General features: G+C 41.4%; 1 protein-coding gene across 1 annotated transcript in view; it reads right to left on the bottom strand.

Annotated features, from left to right (window-relative positions):
- Positions 1 to 22,010, bottom strand: part of RGS7BP (regulator of G protein signaling 7 binding protein) — a 33,900-nt gene extending 11,890 nt beyond the window's left edge. The window contains exons 1-2 of the mRNA XM_072359600.1: positions 21,777 to 22,010; positions 19,079 to 19,245 (exon numbers count right to left, since the gene is read on the bottom strand). Coding sequence (XP_072215701.1) covers positions 19,079 to 19,245; positions 21,777 to 21,935 — 326 coding nt within the window. The 5' untranslated portion in view covers positions 21,936 to 22,010. The remainder of the gene's footprint in view (positions 1 to 19,078; positions 19,246 to 21,776) is intronic.
- Between the last annotated feature and the right edge of the window lie 5,102 nt (positions 22,011 to 27,112).

The following is a 27,112-nucleotide window of genomic DNA, read 5'->3' as shown; positions in this document are numbered from 1 at the left end:
AGGGTTTTTCCATACTAACTATTCTGCAACTGTAATCTCATTCCTCCAATTAATTGCTTTGGACACTGAAAATAATTTACCCAGATTCAGGATACAATTCTTAAACATAGCTGTAAAATTTCACGTTAAATTTCATGCTGAGAATGCCTCATTGGTGTAACATACTGCTTTTTAAACTCATTCGTTTCTGTAAGTGCTAAAGAAGTCATCTGCTCAGCTATACCATGATACATAGGTTTTCAATGCCCATCCCAAAGTACTTTCAAGAGGGCAGTAAGTGGTAAGCTGGAAGAGTCAGGATTTTGTCCATTTCATCTTCAGACATTGTGAAATGATAAATGATGCTTTCACAATAGAAAGAGTGCTGGCATTCTTTACACTGATTTAATATCCTATGATTAAACTGGTACTTCAAAAAATGCTCCTGAATACAAAATAAAATTATACGCTCAGATTTCCTCATGGGAACCAAAGCAACTCACCTGATAAGTTATTTGCAGCAATGCTAGACTAGGCTGCTATGTTTAAATAATTTCTTAACACAAATCAAGACCAGAGTCTTTGAGAACTTCATCAGGCAAGGTCTACCCCAAGTAGTAAAATAGGTTATTTCTCATTAAAGGTAAGAAATCATTATTTATACTGAGATATATGATCCAGTTAAAATGTTAAGTCCAAATCTTTTGTCAAGAAATCTTATAAGTCTTAGAACCTCTGTTTTAAAGACAATCCTATCAGTTTGTGCAGATAGAATTTTACAGTAGTTCAATCCAAATGAATACTGCATACTAAAACACGTTAACTCATGTATTTGAGATTTATGATTATTCCTAACAAAGGAAACCATAAATGGATTAGAAAGAATGCTCCATCTGCCACTGATTTCAGAGACACTAACAAAGAAAATGCTCAGATATATTCTGGAGTAAGAAAACAGAAGAAGCCAATCTAAGATGGGCCTCAGATTAACTCTATGCCTCTGGCTCAGTGGGCAGGAGAAGGGAGATTGCTCTAAGGAACATTTTATGCAAGGACTTTTCATAACCTTTCAATAATGAGAGAGAAACCATGTGGTTTTCCTCAAGAATTACTATTCATTCCAGTGACATCAGAAACCAAATGGGATTGTGAAGGTTTCAAGAATTGGCCAGAAACAATTTTTGCACTTCCAAAGCCTATCAAAGAACACTACTGATGTTTGTACATGGTAATGAAAATTGTTAAGAATCACAGTAGTGGTAAAAATGCTGAAGAATGCTTACTCAAGCAAAAGATGCAGCCAAAATAGAAAAAAAGTGAAAAGGCTGGGAAAGACAGAACTGAAAAGAAATCATACTGGGCTTAGTAAAGAGGGACAAAGGTGGGTCCCAATTCCTGGTCTGTTATAAGCAGAACTCATCAAAAAGGTAGGAAACAGTGAGCACATATTGCAGTTACTGTGGATTGTGTTGCTTCAGGACTGTAAACACAATAATAAACCTGTCCGTCCAAGGGGCTTTACTTTCTTTGGATAGACTATAATATGAGCAATTCTTTTCAGTCACATCCAATTTTCTGCATCTAAACTGACATCTGTATTTGCATAAAAATTGAACCATATGTGCAGTAGTATTTTTTGCCTCTTAGTGTTGATACAGAATAAAACTATTGGAGCAGAACAAGAAAGCAATCCCTCCCTCCCCACTGATACTTAGAAGATATGTTTTCAGATGATTGCTCTACTATTTTTTTCCTATTCTTAGGGAGTCCAGCTCTGAAAATACTTGACAGTCTTTAGTCCCTGAATATTTTTCCTGAAAAATTCACCGCCTGACACTGTTTTTTGTTCATTCCCAGTCAAGTCATAGTGCATATTAAAAAAGTGTGCATTTGCTAGAAATGGATTCTTGTTCAAATCTCACATTATTTTCAAAGGATGTGAATGTGAGTATTTTCAGCAACTGCAAAAACAATAGTTTAACAATATAGAATGCTAATTCTGAAACTGAAAATTATGCTTAGAACAACAGCAATACAACACACAGAAATGTACACAAAATTACCCTGAGATAAACTATGTAATTCTTAAAAGCGGTACCTAATTTCAGACACCTCACACATTTAGAAGTTGTACTAGGTATATTACGATATTTGATACTACTTCTAATCTTGCATTAATCCATAGTGCTTTCACCAGTTTAACAAGATTAAATCTCAACAGTCTCTGCAGTTGTGTTTGCTGTTTCTTTCATTTTTAAGCGGCATACATATTACACGAATTGCACTCATTTCATCTGTAATCACTTAGCTGATGAGAAATGGGCAGTTCTCTGCATATGCAACAACCATACATTTAACAGCAATTCTTTTCAAATGGGCAGATGGCAATAGCAGTTTCTACTGTAATTATATTGGTATTAACCAAAGAAGATAAAACACTTACAGCTCAGATTTAAATTCAATTTGTTTTAATATAAATCAGGGGTAATTCTTCTGAAGAATGCTGTTATTTCTGAATGACACAAGCATATTCAAATCCTTTATCTAGTCCTTCATTTAGTATTTATGATTCCCAATGAATTCCATCATTTTCTGTAAAAGAGTTGCCACAAATCTGGATGTCTCTCATATTAGAGTGGGATTCTGATGTTTGATGTAAGATGCAGTCTGAGGAGTACATGTAACTTCTTAGAATTTGTCTAACCAATTAAAACACAAACATCTAGCAAAATACCTCAAAAGCAGAACACACCATGTTTTCTTCCTCTGGAATAATGTTTTAACTTCTAAACTTCAGGTTATATGTACTTGTTTTTCTTTCTCTGATAACTAAGAAGAATACAATAGATATTTAGATAATAAATGGCCTTGTGGGGGCTTTTATTATTTTGATTTGTTCTGCATTTTTCTTACATGTGCATTGAACACAGTTTTCCAGTTCAGAACCATGGAATCACTGCATTACATTTGTATGCAATTGTTTTCCCCCATCAAATGGAATTACTGTTATACAGTAATTTCCTTTGAGCTACCCTTACCAGTAATGGAGTTACAAATCATGCGGAGTTCAATGTACTTGCCATAATCAACATCCAGATCCAAAATTTAGCTACTGCTCATTTCACCTAATAACTGAACCCTTTGACAGCCAATATCCCAGTACACAGAGAAGCATGTTCAAGAGTCCAGATTTCCAGAATGCCTAAACTTATCTTTCTGAGAAGGATTTTCAATCCTAAGCATAAGCATTTAAACAACTAGTAATGAGCAAGTGAGACATTTATTTACATGCTCCACCTGCAGAGTACTGCCTCACAATGTTCTCTGTACAAAGTGGAACCCATGCAAAATAAAGCCACCACAAATGTCAACAATGACCTTTTCCTGTTCAGTGACAACAGCACTTTCATAAGTAGACACAGGACAACAGACACACTCTTCTCTCTTATCTGATTGAAGCTATTTCTCCTGAAAACAACTCCTTAATCACAAGATTATCGTTACCAGAAGTATGGAAACTTACAAGATGAGAAGACAGTAAATCTCTTGAGGAAGATTTAGATAAAACTGGATTATTCTGTTTTTCTCTATGTTGTTTGTAATGCTAAGAAATTCTTAAGATTTGTTATGAGTCATTGTCATTGTGAGAGCTTTCCTTATGGTTTTCAAGGGATTTCTCCCTTTTCCTTGTCACTGGGAATGAGATTGAGGGTTTGAGCATATGTATAAGAATACAGAATGCACCTCACCCTGCTGTTTAGTTCCTAAGAAGCAAAAATGGTGACCACTTTTCTTTAAAACTTCTTCAGCCTTACTGGCAGAATTTTTAACTGTGCACACTAAGAATCTAGCGTACATATGAGAAGATTGGTTTGTAAGTCAGTTTGAATTTATCAGTGGCTTCCTGTTTACAGATGAGCTGCAACAGTAATTGGGAGACACGCTAATACGTTATTTTAATTGACATTTTGTTATTGTACATCTTATATATTCTTCTGTAAACTCAAATTTCTGAAAAGCATAAAAATATAAAGTGGAGGCACCTTTGATATATACATTTTCATATCACTTTTTTTTTATTTTTCTTTTTTTTTTTTTTTTTTTTTTCCCAAGAGCATAGAATGTCTGTAACTGAAATGCTGGCAAAATTTTTCTCCCATTTGCAAATCAGAGTAACAGCAGTGACCCCAAGAAAAATATTTTAAAATATTTCTAGGCTACTACCTTCACTAACAGCCTCAAACTGGTTAAGAAGTGTCTAACTGCAATACTGACCACAAGCATTCCATTAATTTCCAACTGAACTATTTTCTCCTTTGCATGTATATAAGCCTCATTTTCAACTCTGAAAGCCACATGCTCAGATGCCAACTCACGTAAAGATTCCTTTTATAATCCCTGATATATGTTTGTGTTGTGAGTATAAACCGTCCTCTTGAAGTACCATCAATTTAACCTTTCAGTAATTTCGTACTCCTCTATGTTCAGGATGTGAGAAATGTTGAATAGGGGGCATAATTTTTAGAATACTGATTATAGATTATTAAATAGCTATATACCAATTGGTATTTATGTACATAGACAAGTCCTTGAAAAACTGTATTATTATTCCAAAACTCGCCACGTTTGCAGTCAGTCCAGCTGTTTTCTTGATGAAGACCACTTAAATATTCAAAAGAAATCTCATACAACTGCTGTGATAAATTGTGTTGTCACTGTTTAATAACCTTAGGTGCCATACAAGAACTAGTGCAGCACTGAGCACCTGCCCATGAGCCAGCAGCCTCAACACTGGCATCCAAGCACAGCTGTCACAAGAATAGGAATTGTGCTCACTTCCTGTATACACCATGGAACAGAAAATGGTTGGCTTCTCCCTGTACACACAGGTAAGACAAACAGGTACTGATACAGCATTTGCACAGGCAGTGGCTTCTTGGAACTACTTTCCCTGAGAGGGTTGCATCCCGTCAGGATGAACACAATGAATAAATGGCTTCTGTTGGGGAGGAACCAAAGGGTGACTATATGGAAAGCTTCTACCAAGAGACAGCCTGTTGACTCATCAGTGAAGCTCCAAGACACATGTCTTTCTCTAAAAAAGTATTTTGCACCTAGAGTAAGGCACATATAAGATGGCAAATTGTTTAATAACTACAGCAGGCTTCACTCCAAGTCAGTCTTCACTAGAACACTGTCAGCTTGAATTTTTAGATAGAACCAAGAGAATGGGTTCTTTCACACAAAGCAAGTCTTTCTTTTTTTTGGAAGCGAAGGAAGCGCTGGAATTCTTCTTAATAATAAAGTTTCTGTATGAAGGAAAGCAATACGGCTACCTCAGTACTCTAAACTGCTGCACCTGATGCATGGACTCAGATGTGAGCGATCCAAATTGTTTATTACAAGTTCTCACATCACTTAAATAGATTCACAAGTTTTCTATCTTTCCCATTCGCCCCAGCATGTCAACAGAGCATCCCACAAACACTTCTTCAACTGTTCACGCGGGCCCTTATCCAATCAGAGCCACAAACTGTTCTGTCTTCTTCTAGATGTGTCCTTGGTTCTCATGCTGTTTATCTTGCTCCACAGCTGCTGCTCTGTACAGTTCTTCTTCTATTCCCACACTAAACAACCGTACTTCCTTTCATGAGGTCTGTAATATTACTTAATAGATGTAGAAAAACCTGTTAATTATCTAAGAAAAGTGGCTTAAATTTTCTTATTTAAAATTTTCCCTCAGCCAAATTATGGTTATGAAATATTTTCTAATAATTTGCCCCTTCCTTACTAGGAATTTCTGCTGTAATCACTTGAATATGATACTGCCACAGTGCCATAGTGCAGAACTCTGGGAAATTCACATTACTACAATAGCCACACCTCTGCAATTTGACAGCTCTGATATCTACATGCATTAAAAGTAGTTACAAAGAAAGAAAATGCTAATTTATTTATTCATAAACTAGTAACTTCATTTATGTGGTTCATTAGACTTCTATTCAAATCATAAGCAACTTCTTTGTAAATATAACTAAAATAGATCTTTAATACTATTATATTTCTTTTATATTTTGACCTCTAGTAAAACTGATATTTTTCTTTTTATAAAATGCAAACTTTCATAATTTGATAAAGCTATTCAACTGAAAGTGTTTGAGAAGTACCGTCAAGGAGTGGAATTTCTATTTTCCTAATCAGATATTAAAGTAAAACCTATAGAGGGAGCTCTCATACCAATCATTATATTTTCTACCTCTTGTAGGAAAGGTGAATGCAACACTTGGAATAAGCATTTTAAGATACAAGAACGCATGTTTGAAAGGTATCTTCTTAAAGGGAGAGAAGGTAAAGAAAAAGGTAAAGAATGAAAATACTTTATGTTTTTTCAACTCCAAAGAAACTTTTGTTTGTTTGTTTGTTTGTTTGTTTCCAAAATATTTGACAGATGATTTTATTCTACAGCCAAGATGTTTATTAGAACTGGCAAACACTTTCAGGCTTTTCTGAATTGCTACTGATGTCCAGCATCCACAGTTCCATTGAAATCAGTGAAATTTAAGATTGCTAGAACCAAACAAAGCTTCTGCTCTAAATCTGAATTTAACTGAAAGGCTTTAGTCACAAAGCAAACCATGTAACTGCTGCAGAGAAGTACTTTGCTATTACTATCAACATTTAAAAATGTGTGTGAAGATATTACCTGGGGTTAAAAAAAAAAAAAAGCTAAATTATCAAAAGCATTTCATATACCTTTTGGGAAAGGTATAGTGTTGACAAATGACATGCTTAGCTATTAGTCAGAGTATCATTTTAATGAACAATAACAGTAGTGGAAGAGTACTGTGAGACGAACTGTCTACATTTATAACAAGGAATATGCATTTTGGGTGTATCACTTCAATTAAAAGAAAATAAGCCCTTAGCGAATCAAAAGTGAAAATGAATCGATCACATCTGCCTTATGCCCCATATGTACCTCCCATAAAAATATGGGTACAGAAAATAAGCTATGTGAAATCATTGTCCACCAATACTATTGGATAGAGAGTACGGACTCCCTTTTAATTTAGTATCATAGAGACTGCAGTTTAGAAATATATAGCAGCTGCAAAAAAATGCCCTAAGATCAACCTCAGAGATTACAGATCTTCTAGAACAAATGGTGTGAAAAATACTGCAGAAAATAAATGCTTAATTTCTTTAGATACTGAGGGCAAGCAGCCAGAGGCCCTTCTGATTATGATTCAAGTGCAACTGAACCTGCCTCTGCTTTTCTATCTTAAGCATATCACTTACTTTTTTTATAAGATAGCCATTCATGCTTTCAAGTGTAAGTAGAAAAGTCAGTTGAGTATGTTTTCCTTTGTACAGATCTTGAGAAAACACTCTTATTTATGTTCCTCCCATCTGCTGGGGTTATTATTTTTCTTCCAAAATACGTGTATTTCATGCATACTGCTGCCAGTTTCAGTATCATATGTTGTTTTTTTGTTCTACTAATGTGCTGCAATAATGTGATGCAAGCACTGCACAGCATCTCAGCCCAGTCAGAGCAAGGACAAGGCTAGCTCTTTCTAGTACACCTAATAATAGTTGATATGTTGTTTTTATTAAGCTGTTGTTTTGAAGCAGTTACTCTCTAATGTTTTTTCAGTAAAAGAAGAAACATGATCAGATTTTGGTTAGCTGGAGAAGTAGGATTTGTTCTGGTTATATGACAGAACAAGTAGAGCAAAGACTCAATGCATTATCTCTTATCATAGAGACATTTCTAACCCCCAAACTTACAGAAGTTTACAGAAGGTTGGGTATTTCCAAGCTCAAGTATTTTAGGTAGAACAATAACACCAGGAAATATAGGAAATATCCCCCGCCTTCCTCCCCCTCCCCCCCCCCCCCCTATACTTTTTTGCTTTGTTTTGTTTTGCCCTTTATTTTTTTAAAAATTCATTTAAGAAAAATGTTCTTACTTCCACAGACATTATCTTATACCATTACCTTATACACCAACAGCCATGTATGGTCTGGTCTACATGGTTCACCCTCCCATTTCAGAAATATTCCCCACAAAAAAATTGAGGGTTATTTATTTATTTTTTTAAGTCTTTATATTTTTTTTTTACTTTAAATTTTAAAATTCTTTTGAAATTCACTATGTGAGATGATTACTACAGATGCAGCACCTTTGCCTTTAAAATATATTTGTTAATTGCTCTTTCACCTTATGATTCTTCCACATCACTGACATCATGCTAGCAAGAGAACAAGTACGTATCAAACACTTGTTAAGAGCTGTACATGAATGCAGGTTGCCTCCTATTTATTTCCATGGAAACTACAACTGATACAAAGAACACAAAAACACTACTCAGTAAAGCAAATTTTCAGCTACAAAACACACATTCTTAACACAGTCACCACCATTAGTTGCACACTTTCACCTGAGATGAACAAAAGCCTGCATGCTGCACTCATAAAAATGTTCACCATTGGAGATGACCCACTGTCACTGTTCACTGCTGAAAAGCACCATCTACCACCTCACTGTGCTCACATCCAATGTTTGGTCTCCGGAGGCATTCAGAAAACATAGATGAATGTTAATGGGTACCATTTTTTTTCCACACAGAATCACAGAATGTCTTGGGATGGAAGGTACCTCAAGGATCATCATGTTACAACTCCTTTGCCACAGGCAGGGCCACCAACCTCCAGATCTCGTACTGCCCAGGGCCCCATCCAGCCTCCAAGGATGGGGCATTCACAGCCTCTCTGGGCAGCCTGTGACAGCACCTCACCACTCTCTCTGTGAATAGTTTTCCCCTGATATCCAATCTAAACCTTCCCTCATTGACCTCAAAACCATTCTGCCTCATCCTGTCACTGTCTATCCTTGTAAAAAGTTGATTCTCCTCCTGTTTATAATCCCCTCCTAGATACTGCAAGACTGAAATGAGGTCTCGTAACTGTCATCTCTTCTCCAGGTTGAACAAGTCCAGCTCCCTCAGCCTGTCATCAGAGGGGAGGTGTTCCAGCCCTCTTCATGGTCCTCCTCTGGACCTTCTCCAACAGCTCCAAATCTCTCCTGTACTGGGAGCCACAGGACTGGATGCAGTACTACAGTGAGGGCCTCGTGAGAGCAGAGTAGAGAGACAATCACCTCCCTGTCCCTGCTGGTTACCCCTCTTCTGATGGAGCCCAGGACACCATTGGCTGTCTGAGCTGCAAGAGCACACTGCTGGCTCATGTTCAGTTTTTCATCCACTGGGACCCCCAGGTTCTTCTCTGGGGGGGTTAAATTCTTCCATGTGGAGGAATTCAGGGATTCAGTGTTCCTTCAGAAGTGAATATTATTGTCTAAATAGAATCATAGAATCCTTAAGAGTTGGAAGGGATCTTTAGGGGTCATCTAGACCAGCACCCCTGTAATGAACAGGGACATCCACAGCTAGATCAGGTTGCTCACAGCCTGGTACAGCCTGAAAGTCTCCAGGGACTTGCACTATATCACTGTCCCAGTGTCTCACCAACCTCACTTTAAAAGAATTTTTCCTCATAATTAACCTAAATACACATTCTCGTTATGTTTGAAAAAATTTCATCCTTGTACTACCACCACAGACCCTGCTAAAGAGTCTGTTCCCTTCTTTCCTGTAGCTCTTCTTTAGATACTGAAAGGCTGCGATCAGGTCAACTTGGATATCAGTGAGAAGTAAATTATTACAGGTCTCTCCAAACTTTTCCGCCTGTAGACAAACTGTTTATGATCATTTGGTAGAACTAATTATTGAAATTAAGCAAAGCAGCACTATTATATGAAATTTTATTCAAAGTTACTCCACTTTGGTAAAGTCCTTAGGTAAAGTCAGCTGTATTAGATGGAGGTGACAAGACTTTTGGACCTTGGGGGCCACAGGTTGGCTTATGCGGGTGATGGTAATGCACTACCCTATGTGGCAAACCCAATCTACCTCCATATGGACTCTTACAACTTTAGAATCATAGAATCATTAAGGTTGGAGAGACCAATAAGATCTACTCATCTGGATAGATGAAACACACAATGTCTATGGACTTGTCCCCTGATTTGAAGCTTCCAAGTTCTTTAAAATGTTCCTTAATGACTAATGGATATAATGGAGCATTATAAGCTTTATCTTTCAAAAGTCTGCAAAATTTTAATGCTGAGAACTCAAAGCTGTGCTCACTTAATAGCTGGGGAGTGCTTGAATCTTTGACAACTATTATCAAGTACCTCTTGAGGGATGGTTTATGAAGTTTTTTTATGATTGGTCCTGACATCAATCACGTTTTCCCAAATGGGTCAAATTTCCCAGATATCCTTAAAAATGGCTTTGGGTATTTGGTGCAGGATCTAAGTCATAATAAACCACTACTATATGGGATTTAGAAGGAACTCTGCCACAGGCAATTGATGCTTTCTGCTATTGACCATCCACAGGACATGAAGCCAAATGACTGCTTTGAATTAAGACACTTCTCCATTTTTTTTTCCCTACCAGTAGTAGTACTAGTAGTAGTACTAGTAGTTTTTTTTGAACTACTTTCAATTTAAATTTTAAAAATTAATTTTCCAAAGGACCTTCCACAAAGCACTTGTATGGCCTGGATAACCTACATTATGCTGCCTATTTGTGACACAAATTTTAGCGTTTCCACATTTCCCCCCCAGAAAAAAAAAAAAAAAAAAAAAAAAAAAAAGAGTCTAAGGGCCATTGTGATCAAAACAAAGAGAAAATATTTTGTTAGCACAGGAAGCAGTGTAAACTGAAAGGAAAACAGTCCATCAAGCAGATTATTAGTAAGCTGCACAGAATAAGGTAATATTTGAGATTCTGCATACATCAAGTGCTTCTAGAAGTCCTCTGAGTACAAATAAGAGTCTTCCATTTGAAACAGACATTGTAGTACAATAGAAGTACTTTACACAGCCTTACCATGTATTCCACAGATCCAGTCTGTACGAGCGCTTAAGTTAAAAATCACAGCTGAGAGACTGAGGAAGCCTGAACGTGTCAAAAAATTTTATATATATGTACATATAAAAAATAGGAAAAAGAAATAGCTTCCTAGAAGGTTTAAATTTATATAAGGAGATTTTTTTAAATTTAATTTTATTTTTTTTTTTCATTCTGTTGCTAAAATGTGTTCAGGAAGCAGTATTGTAGCATAAGGAAGTTTACTTTCTTTTCAAAATTTTTAATCCTGCTTCAGTCTCTGTTTCACTTTGCAAATTGGTATTACATTTTTGTCACTCTGAAATGACTGTTTCTGCTTGGAGACACTACTGCAAAGTCTTCCTTGGGCATCCTGTATTCTCCATTAACATGCCATGCACAGATGCATTAGTAATTTCCAATTGAATGATGCAAAAGCAATAGCAAGGCCACATGTACGCTGATTTTAGTAGGTCTGCAGATAAATTAAATGCCCAGAACTTGTGGAAGTGATTGGAGGTTGCTGTATAAACATGGCACATTTTAGCATTCTGCCATTTAACAGTTTCCCATACTGGCAAAGTTACCAACAGTTCATTTGCAACCATCCCTCCTACCATGGTAGAGATAAGAAGCACCAGCTTTTCTTTGCTCATTCACTAAATGCAAACTTGTTTTATTCTGCTACAAGAAGGCGGCTTCTTTAATACTTTTGACTACAATATGACAGCATATGAATTCTTATGACAAATCCACAGGCAAGAAATGTTGTTCATCCAGAAAGTATTCATAATAAAGGCAAGAATATTAAGGTAAAAAAATAGAACAAAGGAGGGAAAAGAAAAAAACTACACTGAATCAATTGTTTGTGTGTAGGTAACTGAATCTACTATTTCTCCTTTGGATAAAAATGATGTAAAAGATCTAAACATAGACCTGCAAGTGTATTCAGCAAAGAGTAAACAGCTTCCAGTGGTAGTGGGAACACTTCAGTATATGTTTTGTTTTAAAACATGAATTTGCACACTATTTAATTGACAGTACTGGAATGATTCCTGGTAAGGTTCGCTTAATTTGATGCTAAGATCAGTTGAGACTTAATGCTTTAATAATGGTTTCAAATATTTAATTACCACGAAACCAAGCATATCTACAGCTGGATGCTCTGTGATTCCTGAGCTATCATAGAATGCAGACTCACACTACTACCAAGGTATTTCCTTAAATAGGTTACAGTGTTTACCCACACTGGCATCGCCTGAAGCAGAAGCAGAGTGAAGCCTCCACACCACATCACTCCCTGGAGCACCATCCCAGCTGGGCAGGTGATGGCAATGTGCCCTCCTTGCCCTGCAGTTATCTCTCTGTTTAAAGTCACTCCACAAGGGAAAAGCTACAGGGTTCTGCTCCTGCCTATCTGCAAATAAATGAGTGACGAAGATGATGTCTGTCCTGCCTTCCCCTCCCACTTTCTCTTGGCAGTAGTCTGAAATTCTGGCTGTTCTGAGATGAGAACAAGAGCTCTAAAAGTAAGTTGAATCAACTTCAGATTTGGTTTAGAAGAAAGTGGTAGCAGCCTCTGTTCAGTCAGGAACCCAGAATTGTCAGTATGTGTTAGTATGCTCTAAGAATGTTCTGTTAGTGCCTTGGAGATCAACCCTGTCAGAACCCGAACAAGGAAGAGTGCCCCACTTCTGCCTGCTGATTAGTCTTACCCTTAAGCAAGGTGCTAAGCTCCCCTTCTACTCTGTCAAAATAACATGACTTTGTGTCACCACAGATGTAGAACTTTCAGGTTTTTCAAAATTGTCGTTTTGCACAAGGAATTAAATGCTAAAAGAAATTTTATGTATGCCTGCCCTTGACTGAATCTGGCCCCCAGTTACGAAAGGCAGATCTGTAAAGGGACATATTAACACTTTGTCTACTGAAGTCTGCACTGCCTATGAAAGTGCAGCACCAAAGACAAAGATACAAAGGAAAACTGAGGCTGTGGAGGTTAGACATTTTGAGAACCCTGGTTTTACTAAGTAACCTTCTATTTTTCTCCATTGTTTGCTTTCAAGGATTTCCCTATTAGAACTTGAGTTATCTGTTTTAAATGATATCTTCTTCTTCTTGCTACTTAAACTGAGTAAACATCTTATTCTCAACAAGAGAATCCACTTTAACTCAGCTCTATAGAAAACTGCCTTAGCTTTTCAGTTTCTTTCCATTATTTTAGGTGTACCGGTTTTGTTGTAAACTTAGAGGCATTTTGAGTGAAAGGAGAGCAGTGTCTGTGAGTCGCTAAGACTTCTTCTGAGAGAGAAGCAAGATGTTGTGACTTGCCATGTGCTTATTTGTCTGCAGAGTAAATTAACTGTACACCCATATCTGACCTTCCTTCCCAAAACATTCCCAAGTTAGTTTTCTTACAAGCCATCATGTTATTTTTAATAATTATACTTCCAACAGGTCATACTCTTATTATCACTGTGCAACCTCTCTGAAGCATTTCCTTTACTCTTAACTTTCCTTTGTATGTCGGAACACTAACTGTAATGGAGGAAGAACACAGGGGCAGTGCCTTTAACTCAGATCTCCAGAGATCAGCATTAATCACAGCACACACAGAGAGGGAGTTGAGCAGCAGTGATTGTAAACACAGCTGGGGAGGGCAGAGATCTCCATACATGCTGCATGGTTGATACCTGATGAGCCCTAGTTTGTTGCTTTGTTTGCTAACGCCTTATTTTTGATTCATGATTATAAAAATTCTTCCTTGTTGAGCTGAGTGTTTCCATGTTCTGCTGCTGCTGAGCTGTACTGCCAGTCAGCAGTGCTTTCTTTAATATCTGCAGCTAAACAGTTAACGTGGTTTCTATTATGCCTGTCCTTAATACAGCTCTCATGAAGTTACAAGCCTGTTCTCTTTTCCTCTTGATTTCTAAAACACTCTGGAACAGACCTTTTTTGTTTGCATATGTGCTTTAGTAAGCAATCATTTTAAAGATTATTTTAAAAAAATCAAAACATTTTTGAAAAAATCAAACATTTTAATGAAAATATAGCTACAACTGGGTGCCAGCAAGGTGTCTGAACACAACCTTAGGAACTGATCTAACAGTAATTATTTCTGAGAACCTACCCCCTAATGCCTAAGGAAAATATCAGAAATCTAGTGTTGACAGTAAAAGAATACAGAAGTGGAAAAGAACTAAAACTACTAATGCAGCACAACGGAAGCATTTCTGTGTGTTGCAAGGATAGGAATACAAGCAGAATGTTATTTTTAGGTCTACTGCCTCAGCTTCACAGGAACTCGGGGTAAGTTACATGTAACAACTGTATTGTAAAAGTAACAGAAATGCATCAATGTAAATCCTGAGGAGATTAACTGAGACTTTTGCCCCAGGCTCGGAGGACACAAAAGGACATCTAGTCCACCTCCCAGCTTAAATCCTCTACAGCAGGTCACTAAGGACCGTGTTCACTAGGTTCTGATTATTATTTTTAAGCAGTGGAACATCTTCCTGAAGCTTTCTCTTTTCCAGGATGAACAAGCACAGCTCCCTCAGCCTGCCTTCACAGGAGAGGTGCTCCAGCCCTCTGATTATTTTTGTGACCCTATTTCAGACTTGTTCCAACAGCTCCACATTCTTTCTTGTGCTAAGGATCTCAGACCTGGATGCAGAATTCTGGATAGGCTCTCATGATGGCAGAGCAGAGGGGGACAGTCCCCTCCCTGTCCTCCGTACTTTTGATGCAGCTCATGATGCAGCTGGCCTTCTGGGCTGCAAGCACACACTCCTGGTTTGCATCAAGATTTTTGTCCACCAGGACACAAGAATTCTTCACTGCGGGGCTGCATTCAAGTAGTGTTCTGTCCGCACCATGTTTTTGGGATTCCCCTGACACAATCTCAGTTCACTGAACATGACTTTCTGAACTTCACTAGATTCATATGGGCCTACTGTTCATGCCTTTCCAGGTCCCCCTGAATGGCATCCCTTCCTTCTGTCCTATCTTCTGCACAACTCATCTTGGTGTCGTTAGCAAACATGCTGAGGGTGTACTCAGTCTCACTGCCTGCATCAGCAAAAAAGATGTTTAAAGATGTTAAAGAGCATCAGTCTCATGATGGATCCCTGGTGAAACCATTCATCACCAGCATCAAGCTGGAAGCAGAGTCTTTGACCACAACTCTCTGGCTGTGACCATCCAACCAATTCTTTATACACCAAAAAGTCCAGCCTTCACATTTTTATATCTCCAACTTAGAAATACAGTTTTGGAGTGGAACCACATCAAAGGCCTTGCAGAAGTACAAGCAGATGACATCAGTTGCCCTACTTTTGTCCACAAATGCCATTACCCATCATAGAAGGACACGAGATTGGTCAGGCACAATCTGCCCTTGGTGATGCTGTGATTCCAGGAGAACCTGCTGAATGATCCTCTCAAAGCGCAGATGTGAGGCTTCTATTTCCTTCAAGAAAAAGCCACTGTCAACATTTATATCAGACTACCAGAGAGGCGTGGTTAGTTTTAGTTTCAGCACGCCAAGTGTGCCCAGAAATACTTGCATTATGTAAGCATATCAACTGCTTGAGAATATGAAGGGGACATTTTAAGAAGTCTACACTTGTGCAGAATTGTGCCTTAAAATGCAGTTCTGAGTTATATTTCTGTTCCCATCCCAAACTTTTGACAAATTCTGATCTAAAATGCCATCAGAGTATTAACCAGCCAAAAAAAGATTCCAAAACAGAGGTTTGCACTTTTTTTTCCCTTCTCCCTCTTGTTCCAAACATTTTCTCCTTCCTTTGGCGTATCTTGAGAAATAAATTTCTTGCTGCTATACTTCCTCTGAATTCCACAATAACTTCTGATACTACAAGACGCATAACATAATTCAGACAAGACACTTAATTTATAATATTTTAATACAGTAGAAAATTAAGTGAAGGAATCAGAGCTTGATCACAGCACTCAGAAGATAGCATCATTAAAAATAAAAAATAATAATCTCTCGTATGAATTACGAACACTGTGAGCTAGAACTGACCTGAAGTCCTAGAAGTACAGAAAGAAGAGCTTTGACTTTAGTTTCTAAAAGATCATTAGCCAGAACTAGAATATCTTCATTCAATTGATTTCTATTTCTAATCTTTATTCCCTGAAAGTCACAATGTTGGCAAACTCAGATAAACTCTGCTCTTTGGGAAAATTTCACCTCACTCCACCATCAAAATATGTAACAGAGCACGTTTGAAGGAGCATGTGATAGCTACGAGGGCTATAAAGACAAACTTAATTTTGATTAATTGATCTGTAATGTTTTTAAACACATTACAGTGCACGGATGTCACTGTTCATCCTCAGTGTTAAGTAGAAGATCCTCATATGTACACAAATTCTGAAATCTTCTATGAGCATGTATTGGTCAGGTACTAATTGTTCAGATGCAGCCTTTGACTCAGGAGATTCCTAAACTACTGACTGGGAAGTGATAAGTAAGTATACAGGGGAAGGCAATGCTCTATGTACAGTCTGCTTTTCACATTTTTGTTTGTTTGTTTGTTTGTTTGTTTGTTTTTTCTTTTTCTTTTTTTCCTAAATCTCTGCTACTGGCTGCCATCAGATTTGGACCACATTGGATGATATGCTCCAACTTAGTCCAGTCTCATAAGGTTTTGTGTTTTCTTGCTACTTCCTTACTTTCGTCATCTTCTCCTTTGCTTTCCTTTCCCCCAGTTTAAAACTTAAGTGCAGTTTTCACTTGCTCCATGTGCCTTGCTGAACTTCCTTTGACAGTGTATCAATGTATACATAGCTACAATGTGCATCTTCTGTTGCTCAAATTACACCTCGGCTCTTCTCTGACACCAGAACTCATGATCCCAAGCCAAAGCGTTTTCTCCCTCTTGACTTTCATCCCATGCAGTTCCTAATGTACCATCTCCACCTCAGCATTATTTTTTTCCTTAACGTTATCTAATAAAGTGATGTCAACTTCCTGAAAGATACCCAAGTGCCCTGCAACAGCTCAGGTCACTTTTGGACCAAAAGAATGTTACTGACTGAATGCCGATACATAATGAAATCTTAAAGCCAGTAACACAATTAGTTAACTGTTATAATTATCTCTGTCTGGAAAAGCAATAGGCAAGGATGGCTATATTGAACAAGCTTTGGAAGATGGAATCAGTTGTTTTATCTAGAGGTCTGTGGAGCACAGGGCTGCCCATTTTAAATTAAAGTAGCAAACCAAATACGCCTTTGTCCCATCTGCTGGCTACCAGTGATTTCAGAGCAGCACACCGCCCTCCTGGCTGTTCAACACTGTGACTGATTTAATACATTTCTGTCCCTAAGTATTTTTCTTCTTGCTACATTTTCTTCTCCCTAAATTAAGTTCCAGATCCTGTGTCATATGCACAATGTTGCTCTTCAATCTGAATTACAGATTTGCTCCTCTATTTACTACTCCTCTCCTTCCATTTGTGTTCTGCACTGAGTCCCCTGCTGCACCTTCACCTCTCCTCACAGACATGCCACGTAAGTGGAACTGGCTCATATGCCTTTCCTCAACTGTAGGAGGGTGAGGCTATGAAACACATCTTGTAAAATGTCTGTCAAACTGAACAAGTCATTTCCAGAGAGTTTCTAACACCTACCAGTTGTTATGGATATCACATTATTATCACAGTTATTTAAAATAGTTTTAGATTAGCTAAATGTCAATCTTGTAACAACTGCACAACCTTCAGGACATCTTTGTGTATATGACAGACTTCCAACTGTGAAATGATTACTTAAAGAAGCTCTCTGCTTTAAAATGAGTCTGCATTTATATTTTAACATAAAAAAATAGAGATTAAAATAAAAAATTCAACCAACATTCTGCTATTTGAATGCATGTTTTGTTTATCTCTCTGTTGAGACTGAAAGTACACAAAATCCATTTCATTACTGTTTGGTTGTTTTCATGTTCTCGGTGCTATAGCTGTTGAGGTACTGTGTGCAGGTTAATGCATACTTTGTTGTTGTTTTTTAATGAACTCTCCCAGACTTTAGTAACTTAAAAGTGTCTGTTGTGTTTCAGGAACAAATCAGAGTTTGTGACACCAGCACAAGAAACTTAGCACAAAATTAGTTCTGCAGAGATCAACACTTCTACTAACATGACTGATTGGTGTCTTTTTCCATCATCTAGTTTGTTACAGCGGTCTTCCTATATTCACTAAACCTGTGACAGGTTTCCCATATAACTGATGAAAGAAATTCTGTGAGGATCGGGCAGAGCTGCTGAAAATAAATATTTCACAATGGTTTCTGTTGGGTAAAGCGGGAGCAGGAAGCTCTGACATGGCATGGCCAGAGTGACAAGGCTCAGGGGTGGGTGTGTTAATGTCACATCCCCGTCATCTGCTGTGTGTGACCCACAAATAGTTGGCCTTTGTGAAAACAGCAGCAATTCACTTTTGAAAGACAGTTATTCTATCCTTATTTATCTTTCCTGTGGCGCAGTCTCAAGTAGGTGATGATACATTCTGTCGCCATGGAAAGGAGTGCTTATGTCGTAATACACAAAGTATTAGACAAAGAATAAATTAGAAAAAATATACACTGGGAAAGCTTCAGTCCTTATTTCAAAACAAATCATCTTACAAACATGCATAAAGAAAAGACAAGCTTCATATCAGTCGATCTTTGTAATCCCCCCTCACGTAATTTTCACCTGATTCTTTTTTCTTCTAATTTTGTCAAGTTTTGAGTATCGCTATTACTTGTTTCTGACTCCTCAGTTAGGTATGCCCAGTGAAGGCCTGGGAAGGCAGCTGTTGCTACATTGGTGTTAAAAGTCATCTTCATCTTTTTAAGCTGTCTGGTGATGCGGAGAAAAATCCTCCTTACTTATATAAAAACATCACATGAAATCAGTGAGATCTCATCTTTGTCGTGGGACTGGGATTTGACCCCAAATTGCACTATAGTAAGGATATGAGCAATTGGTAGAGTCTGTGGTAATACAACTCTATCCCTTAAACAGAAACACAAGTCAGTGCTGCTGACGAAAGTCTCCTCAATGGAATATTTAACAGAGATGTGCACAAGAGTACAGATTTAACTAAACATGAGCAGGCTCCTACCCGGAAATTGCTGCTAGCTTCTGGTGAGCCTGATAGGCCATCTCACATCCCCGGGTCCGGGTTTTGTGCATTTCTGCATGCAGAGATGGGCAGGTGACAGAGACATCCCCAATGGAAATCACCAGCTCCCGGTACAGGGCCACCTGGGTATTGAAATCCTGGACGAGCTGAAAAACAGACGGTGTGCTTAGGTGAGACACTGAGCGACAGTGATGAAAACAGCTGCGTTTTTATAAACACATATCCAACCTCCAGCCTGCTCCTGCTGCTCCCAATCTCACAGCACACAGAATCAAGTGCCTGAGATCCAGCGAATGACGACGGCCTCCCTGCCAGCTGCCTCCTGTGTGCTACAAATGCTCATCTGCAGGAAAGTGGTGTTTCTGCCTCTAATCTCTGAAAGTGTGAGTTATTAGTCTTAAATACTAAGCAGACAAACAAAAACAAAAACAAAAAAACCACACACACAAAACAATCCCTGACAAACAGCTGCTTTACTAGTAGGTTATTTTTTGCTGTCAAAAAGAGATGAAAATATCTCGAGAAATGACTGCCTTTGTTCCTCTTGCTTCCTGATCAACGGCACACTTAGCGATTGGAATGCAGTGTTTGCTTTTACACTAGAGAATTTGCTAATTTTGTAACTGCTTCTGTTCTTGTCACTGGCCTCTAACCCACAGATCAGATCTGAAATTGATTGGAAGTCACTGTCAGGGAAGATGCACTGGACTGGCACTTCCCATCCAGGATTCTAGAAGCACCTTTCCCAGTGTGGGAGTGAAAAGCAGGCAAAGAGGTAAACAATAATTTCAACCTTTTCTCAGTCTTCTGGCAGCCAGCAGGAACACCAGGATGCTGCTGGATGCCCAAGTAGATTCATAGTGACGGACAGACCATGGCTGCTCAGTTCCACTGACTGCCTGTGTGGGATGGTGTTTTAAGGAAACAATGCATTTGCTGTCTGCTGGGAGAAGCACATCAGAACATTTGCTCTGCATAGTGGAGGGGGTGGAAGGGAACATTAGAACAAAATATGTATCAATTTGTTTTGCTGACTTGACCTCCATTTCCGTATTATAGAAGCAGATGAGTGACTGCTGATAACTGCAGCCATCATTACCGAAAGGATTTTGGTGTGTCCCACATACCAGCATGGCAAAAACCCAGCTCTGGCACCTGGACTCTATCTATCAGCTTCACCAAATGTGAAAGTCCAGTCCTCAGATTGCTATACTCAGAAAGGGAAAATAAATGAGTGGCTTCTGCAGCAGCTTCACATTCTGGCTCTTCATGCTCATAATTGTAATTATTCAGTACGACAAAGGACTGGTATCAGAACCCCCTTTTTTGGGCAATGTTTTCTCAAACTGTAAGGTTTCACTGTTCCTGGATGAGGTAGACAATGCCTTCATCTCACAAAAACCCCACACGACAACAAAGCCCCAGACAAAACACCCCAACTCTTCACATCTTCTGTTCTGCATAGCTTAAGAGCACATGAGAAATAAGTGGGGAAAGAGAAGAGTACTATGTTGTACCACAGCATAATTATTCTGCATCATAAAAAGCAAAGAGATCTTTGTGCCACACCAGTGAGGAAGACATCCCCTGACCCAACAGAGAACATAATGAGCAGCCTCAGCCCTGCCAAGGAAAACAAAACCACACTGATGCTGCAGCATCAAGACAGAAAAAGAGAGAGATCCCTCATTTTGTCTCTCGAATCTCACTGCATTTTGACAGTGCACTGGTAAATCACATCATACTTCTAATCAGAATTTTACCAGCTGAAGAGTGAAGAAACAAAGCTGGCACTTGTGTTTAGCCACCCAAATTAAGCTCCTGAGAAAAAGAAGTAAGGCTGAACGCAGCGGGATCCACTTGTTGGTTGTATTTATAGAGCCACGCTGGCAGCTTTGTTCCCTGGTGCTTTGGCGCTGCTGCTGGTTTGAAGTATCGGCGTGGAGATCTGCCAGCACTGTTCGTGTATCAGAGAAAAGCACTGCCAGAGCCCGGCACAGCAGAAGTAACAGAAACGCTTCCAGCACTGTTGGACAGAGCTGCAGCAATGCTCAGATCTGTCAGGCAAAGTAGCAGCAACACATTTGCTTGCTATTTCTGTCACAAGAGAGAAGGGCAATTTTGGGGCCCAGCATCAGCTGGGGAGCCAGAGACAGGAAGAATGGCACTGGCCTGGGGAAACGCACCGGGACCCCAACAGTTTAAGCAAGAATGGAGAAAAATGCCATGGTGTGCCATGCGACAGTCCAAAACTAACATGGATGTACCTGAGACCTATAACAGCTGCTCTGGATAGACAGTAAGGAATAGCATGTACAACATGGACAGCGTTGCTGCCTCAAATTCTACATCCCGTTTAGCACAGTTTTAGGGCAAGAGTTTTGTGCGCACTGATGCAACAGAAGCAACGGCTGACCTGCTCAGGCTCGGTCTGAGCAGAGATTCGGCCGCATCCGGCGGAAAGCAGCCGCCGGCCGCGGGCAGCACTGCGGGCTGCGGCCCAGCGGACCCTCCTACACCCCCCACCTCCTGTGGCCGAACGGCCCGAGTTCGACAGCGCTCTGCAGGGAGCGCGGCTCCACCCGCGCCGATGGCAGCCGGGGAACCGGCGGGAGCGGCGCTGCGGAGCGCCGCGGAGAAGCGGAACGCGCGAGCGAAGCCCTCCGGCGGTACCCACCGTCTTGCAGTCGTCCAGGGCCCGCTGGTTCTGGCAGGCGCCCTCGGAGCCGCTGCCCCGCCGCTCCCCGTCGCGGCCGCGCGGCGAGGTCCCGCTGCCCGGGAAGATGGAGGCGGCGGGGCGGGGGCGCTTCCTGCGCCCGCTCGGTGCAGAGCTCATGCACGCGCATCCGCCGCGCGGAGCCGCCGCCGCCGAGGGGGCCCCGCGGGCGCGGGCAGCGCCTTCCCCGCCGCCGCCCCGGGGAGGGTGCTCGCCCCGCGCCGCTCACGGCAGCGAGCGGAAAGCTGGCACCTGCGGGAAAGCCCGGAGAGCGCCCTGCAGCATCGCCACGGCTACCGCGGGGAGAGGCGGAGGGGCCGGCGCCTTCCCTCCTTCAGCAGCATGTCAGTCCCCGCGGAACCGCCCCGCCGGCGGCATGCCCCGCCGTCCTCCTCTCCGCAGCCGGCGGGAGGGGTGGGGGGGCGAGCGCGGCCGTGCCCGGCGGAGGAGCGCTTCTCCCATCCAGCGCCCGCCGGAACCCGCGCCCGCCGCCCGCCCCGCCCCGCAACCGGGAGCCGCTGGCTGGGACCGCGCCGGGGGCGGTGGGTCCGCGTGTGCGGGCGGTGTCAGAGCCGCGCCGGCTTCCTAAGGGGGGAGCCAGAGCGGGGCCGCCCCCCTCCCGCGCCTCGGGCCCTCGGCGATCTCCCGAGCGGCTCTCGGCGGAGCTGGCGCTGATCCCCCCGGAGGCGGCCTGGAACGTGCCCGGCGGGGTCCCCGACCGCTGGCGATTGGTTTCTCTGGCTGACAAACACCTTATCTGGGGCTCCGAACAAACACTTAGAGGGTGCGATGCCACCGTGCGATGGCTCACCGTGGCGAGGATTAATTAATTAACGATAGGAGGCACTGCTCCCGCCACGCTCGGAGGGTGCCGTGCGCCAGCGCTCTACGAGGGCTGTGCGCATCGCCGCCGGCTCGTGGTCGGGCCAGCAGCTCTGGCTCCTAGGGGCACCCCCTCTCCTCTGGAACAACGTTCGTTCTTCAGAACGCCAAGTCTCTATGTTTTATCTGTCAGCGTAACCCTTCGGGTCGGTGCCTTCTGACGGCAGAAAAGTACGCGCTTCCAAAACTACATGCACTTCCCTGCCCAGGTGGTGGCACAGGGGTGGGCCGACGCTCCTCCAAGGGCAGCGCGGAGAGCGCCCTCCCGCCATCCAGCTCAGCACCTTTTCTGCTTTGAAGCCTCTTTCAGATATTTCTCGTCGCCCTCGGCGATGGGTGTGCAGTGCCTGTGATAGAGCTCAGCAAAACTGATCCGACTTTGTGAGTGTGGTGCTACATTGTAAGCGCAGTGCTGGATGCTCGGGCCCCAAGAAGCAGCAGATTGCCGTTTGCAAGCACTGTTTTAAGGACATCACATTTTATTTCCGTAGTAAACTTAATTCTGTTACTCACAGGAAATAAATGCCTGGATTCAACGCTGCGTGAACACAGCCCTGAGCCAGATGTCACACTGATTCCACACACGGACCATTACCTCATGACAAGAAAAATAGTTAAATGCTGGCACACAGCATTTCCTTCTCACATTGTCTATGTGTAACATAACACGTGTTTGCAAAGGGAAATTAAAACAGTGCTATGCTGCATTAATGTTAATGTTCTAATTCTTGCTCATATATCACTTCAGTCATGAGTTTCAGACTTATTTTGTGTCTCTAAGAGCTACTGGAATACCAGAAAGGAATTAATACAGCCAATAAAATAATCATCAGCAACAATGAATCTACCAAACAGCACAGTGAGTCTGCCTCTGCATTCCCTATCCCAGCTGTGTTTTGGTCCTCGAAGTCAGTGACAGAAATCCCATCAATTTCTGCAGAATGAAGCACTGATTACATAGATGCCATGAGCAAACTCTGTGCTGGGTTCTGCCCTGCAGGCACACTCTGAGCAGTCCTGATGTCCCAGACCAATTCAGGGCACTCACTCTCTTTTCAGCGTGTCTACATTTGAGGTGGATCTAGAGATTCTGTGGTAATTTGTAGAACCAACTGCTTACAGATCTCTTCCAGCTGATATTCAAGTAAGGTTATGGAGGAGGTCATCTTGAGTGCAATCCTGCAACATGTGTGGGACAGCCAGGAGATCATGGCCAGAGAGTTTGGCTTCATGAGTGACGAACCTCATCTTCTACTATGACCAAGTGACCCATCTGGTGGATGAGGGAAAGGCTGTGACTGTGATCTGTCTAGACTTTAGCAAAGCCTTTGACTGACCCCCATGGAATTCTCCTGGAGAAGCTGGCAGCCCATGGCCGGGATAACTGTATTCCCTATTGGGTAAAGAACTGGCTGGATGGCTGGGTCCCAGAGGGTGGTGGTGAATGGAATTAAATCCAGTTGGCGGCTGATCATGAGTGGTGTTCCTCAGGGGTCAGTATTGGGGCTGGCCATGTTTAGTATCTTTTCTGATGATCTGGATGAGAGGATTGAGTGCATCCTCAGTAAGTTTGCTTACTGGCAGGAAGTGTTGATCTGCTTTGAGGGTAGGAAGGCCCTACAGAAGAATCTGGACAGGCTGGATCATTGGGCTGAAACCCACGGGATAAAATTCAACAGGACAAAGTGCTGGGTCCTGCACTTCAGTCACAGCTTCCCCAGGCACTGCTACAGGCTTGGGGCAGAGTGGAGGAAAACCGACTCGGGAGTGTTAGAGAACAGCCAGCTGAACATGAGCCAGCAGTGTGCCCAGGTGGCCAAGAATGTCAATGGCATCCTGGTTTGTATCAGAAATAGCATTGCCAGCAAGAGCAGGGAAGTGATTCTCCCACTCATCTGCGGTGAGGCTGCACCTCCAGTACTGTGCTCCTTTTTGAGCCCCTTGCTACAAGAAAGACATTGAGGCCCCGGAGAATGTTTAGAGAAGGGCAATGAAGCTGAGAGGGGTCTGGAGCACAGGCCTTATGAGTAGTAGCTGAGAGAGTTGGATTGTTCAGTCTGGAGAGGAGAAGGCTCAGGGGGAAAATGTATTGCTCTTTACAATTACCTGAAAGGAGGTTGTGGCAAGGTGGGAATCTGTCCTCCTCTCCCAGTGACAGGACAAGATACGGTGGCTTTAAGATGTGCCAGGTGAGGTTCAGGTTGGGTAATAGCAAACATTTCTTCTCAGAAAGAGTGATAATGCATTGGAACAGCCTGTCCAGGGAGGTGATGGAGTTGCTGTCTCTGGAGGTTTGTAAGAAATGTGTTGATGTATCACTGAGGGACATGGTTAGCAGGCATTGTGAGAATGGGTTTGAGGTTGGACTAGATGATCTTAGAGGTCTTTCCCAACCTTGATTATTTTATGTTTCTATGATTTCTGCAAGCCTGATGGAACAGCGTGCCCTTGATTGGCCATGGGGCTGTGCCTGAGGGGCATCAGGACAGCTCTGTCTGAGATGCAGAAGGTGGTTGCAGCAGGGCTTTGCTTTTCCCTAATAAAATTCTCAAGTAATTTCCAAGGAAATACAAATAAGTATGAAGGTTTCTCTATAAACACCCCCCATTTTAATTCCAGAAAAAAAAAAAAAAAAAAAGAAAAAAGAAAAAAAAAGATTGCAAATTTTTTTTATTTTTTTTTTTTATATATTTTTATTTTGTTTTGTCCTGTATTGTAATCTTTGCCCAATCCATTTATTTCTCTGGTCTTTGGTTTCTGGTAACATCTCCCAAGGGTGAGTAGAATGCAGTAAACCAGGAAATTATGAGAGAAACACTGAATTGCTGGGAAATGTGATGAGGTGACATTGGAGAAAGTGGGGAAGTGAAGAAGAGAAGGCAAAAAAAAATTAAAAAAAAATAATAAAAAAGCCATTTCTGCACAATGAAGGGAAAATTGAGAAAATCAAGGTAGTGAAGAAAACAAGGAAAGTTATTGCGCATGACCTCAACTGGAAAAAAATAAAGAATAAATTTTAAAATAAGATTAAAAATGAAAAATTAACAGCTGAAACTTTTTCCCCTTATTCCTCTAAGATACAACTTGAAGGAAGTGAGGGCCATGTCTGCCTAAGTGTGGTGCATTTTGGTCAGAGAGTGAATCTTACTCCCTGAAAATGCAGGGTCAGACCAGTGCACAGAGGTTCAGTATTTGATTTTTGTACCAAGCTTCCTGTGGAGTAAAATTGTTTAACGCTCACAAATGACAGTGCAGTGGTGCATTTGAGAATCACAACTGTTTGATTTTTATTAATTGCTTCCTCCAGATCGGGAATTGAGTGGAAGGGTGGCTGAAGAAGGCTCCACCCTAGCTTGGCTCCATTTACAAGTCCTGCACGGACCCACCACTGGACCTGACAGAGTCAGAGAACCCCCACTGCCTACACATATCCCTTCAGCATGAGCTCTGAGCAGCACTGACCAAGTCAGATTGCTTTCTGGCATGGACTGCACATCCATTTGTTTTTAGTGTCTACTAGTCTAATAACAAGGCAGAAAAAATGTTGTTTATTTATTCTCTTTGGAAGTCAGTACAGTGCTTTTGAACCTAAATCCAGTAACTGAGTCTTTTTTAAATGCTTAATAATATGATGGATGCACTGAAAGTCATAGAATCACAGAATCTGAGTTGAAAGGGATTCTTAAAGATCACCTTGTCCAACTCCCCTGCAATGAGCAGGGACACTTACAGCTACATCAGGTTGATCAGAGCCTGGTCCAGCCTGGCCTTGGATATCTTCAGGAATGGGGCAGTTACAGCTTCTCTGGGCAACCTGCTCCAGTGCTTCACCACCCTTACTGTAAACCGCTTCTTACTTATACCTAATACAAATCTCCTCTCTTTTAGTTAGCAGCTTTTTCCCTTTGTCCTGACCCCACAGACTCTAACAAAGCATTGTCCACTAGGTTACTATGTTGGTCTACAGTGCCAGGAGTGGATGTTGGTAATATGGCAGGAGATGCTGAACCTTCCCACCAGTATTCTGATGCATTTTTTTGCTGTGTGACAGATGGCAACAGAGGGGCAGTCTGACAAAATGTCTGACATGGAAAGTGTGTATGAAACAAAGGTATGTAACTTGATTTCCTCCATGCGGAAAATATGGCAACCACTGACATTCATGTACATTTGCTGAGCATTTATGGAGACCAAACAGTGGATGTGAGCATGGTGAGGTGAAGGGTGGTGCACCTCAGCAGTGGTGACAGTGATGTGAAAGATGAGCCATCTTCTGGATGGCCATACACAGCTGTCACACCACAAAATGAAGAATGCCTGGATCAGCTCATTTGCACACAGTGGAGAATGGTGGTGACTATGCTGAAAAAGACTGTTCTGTAGCTGAGAATTTGCTCTACTAAACAGTGTTACTG

The sequence above is a fragment of the Excalfactoria chinensis genome, chromosome Z (assembly GCF_039878825.1).
Source record: "Excalfactoria chinensis isolate bCotChi1 chromosome Z, bCotChi1.hap2, whole genome shotgun sequence".
Classification (NCBI taxonomy): Eukaryota; Metazoa; Chordata; class Aves; order Galliformes; family Phasianidae; genus Excalfactoria; species Excalfactoria chinensis.
Note: the sequence above shows the minus strand (reverse complement) of the source record. Positions and strands in the feature narration are given on the sequence as shown.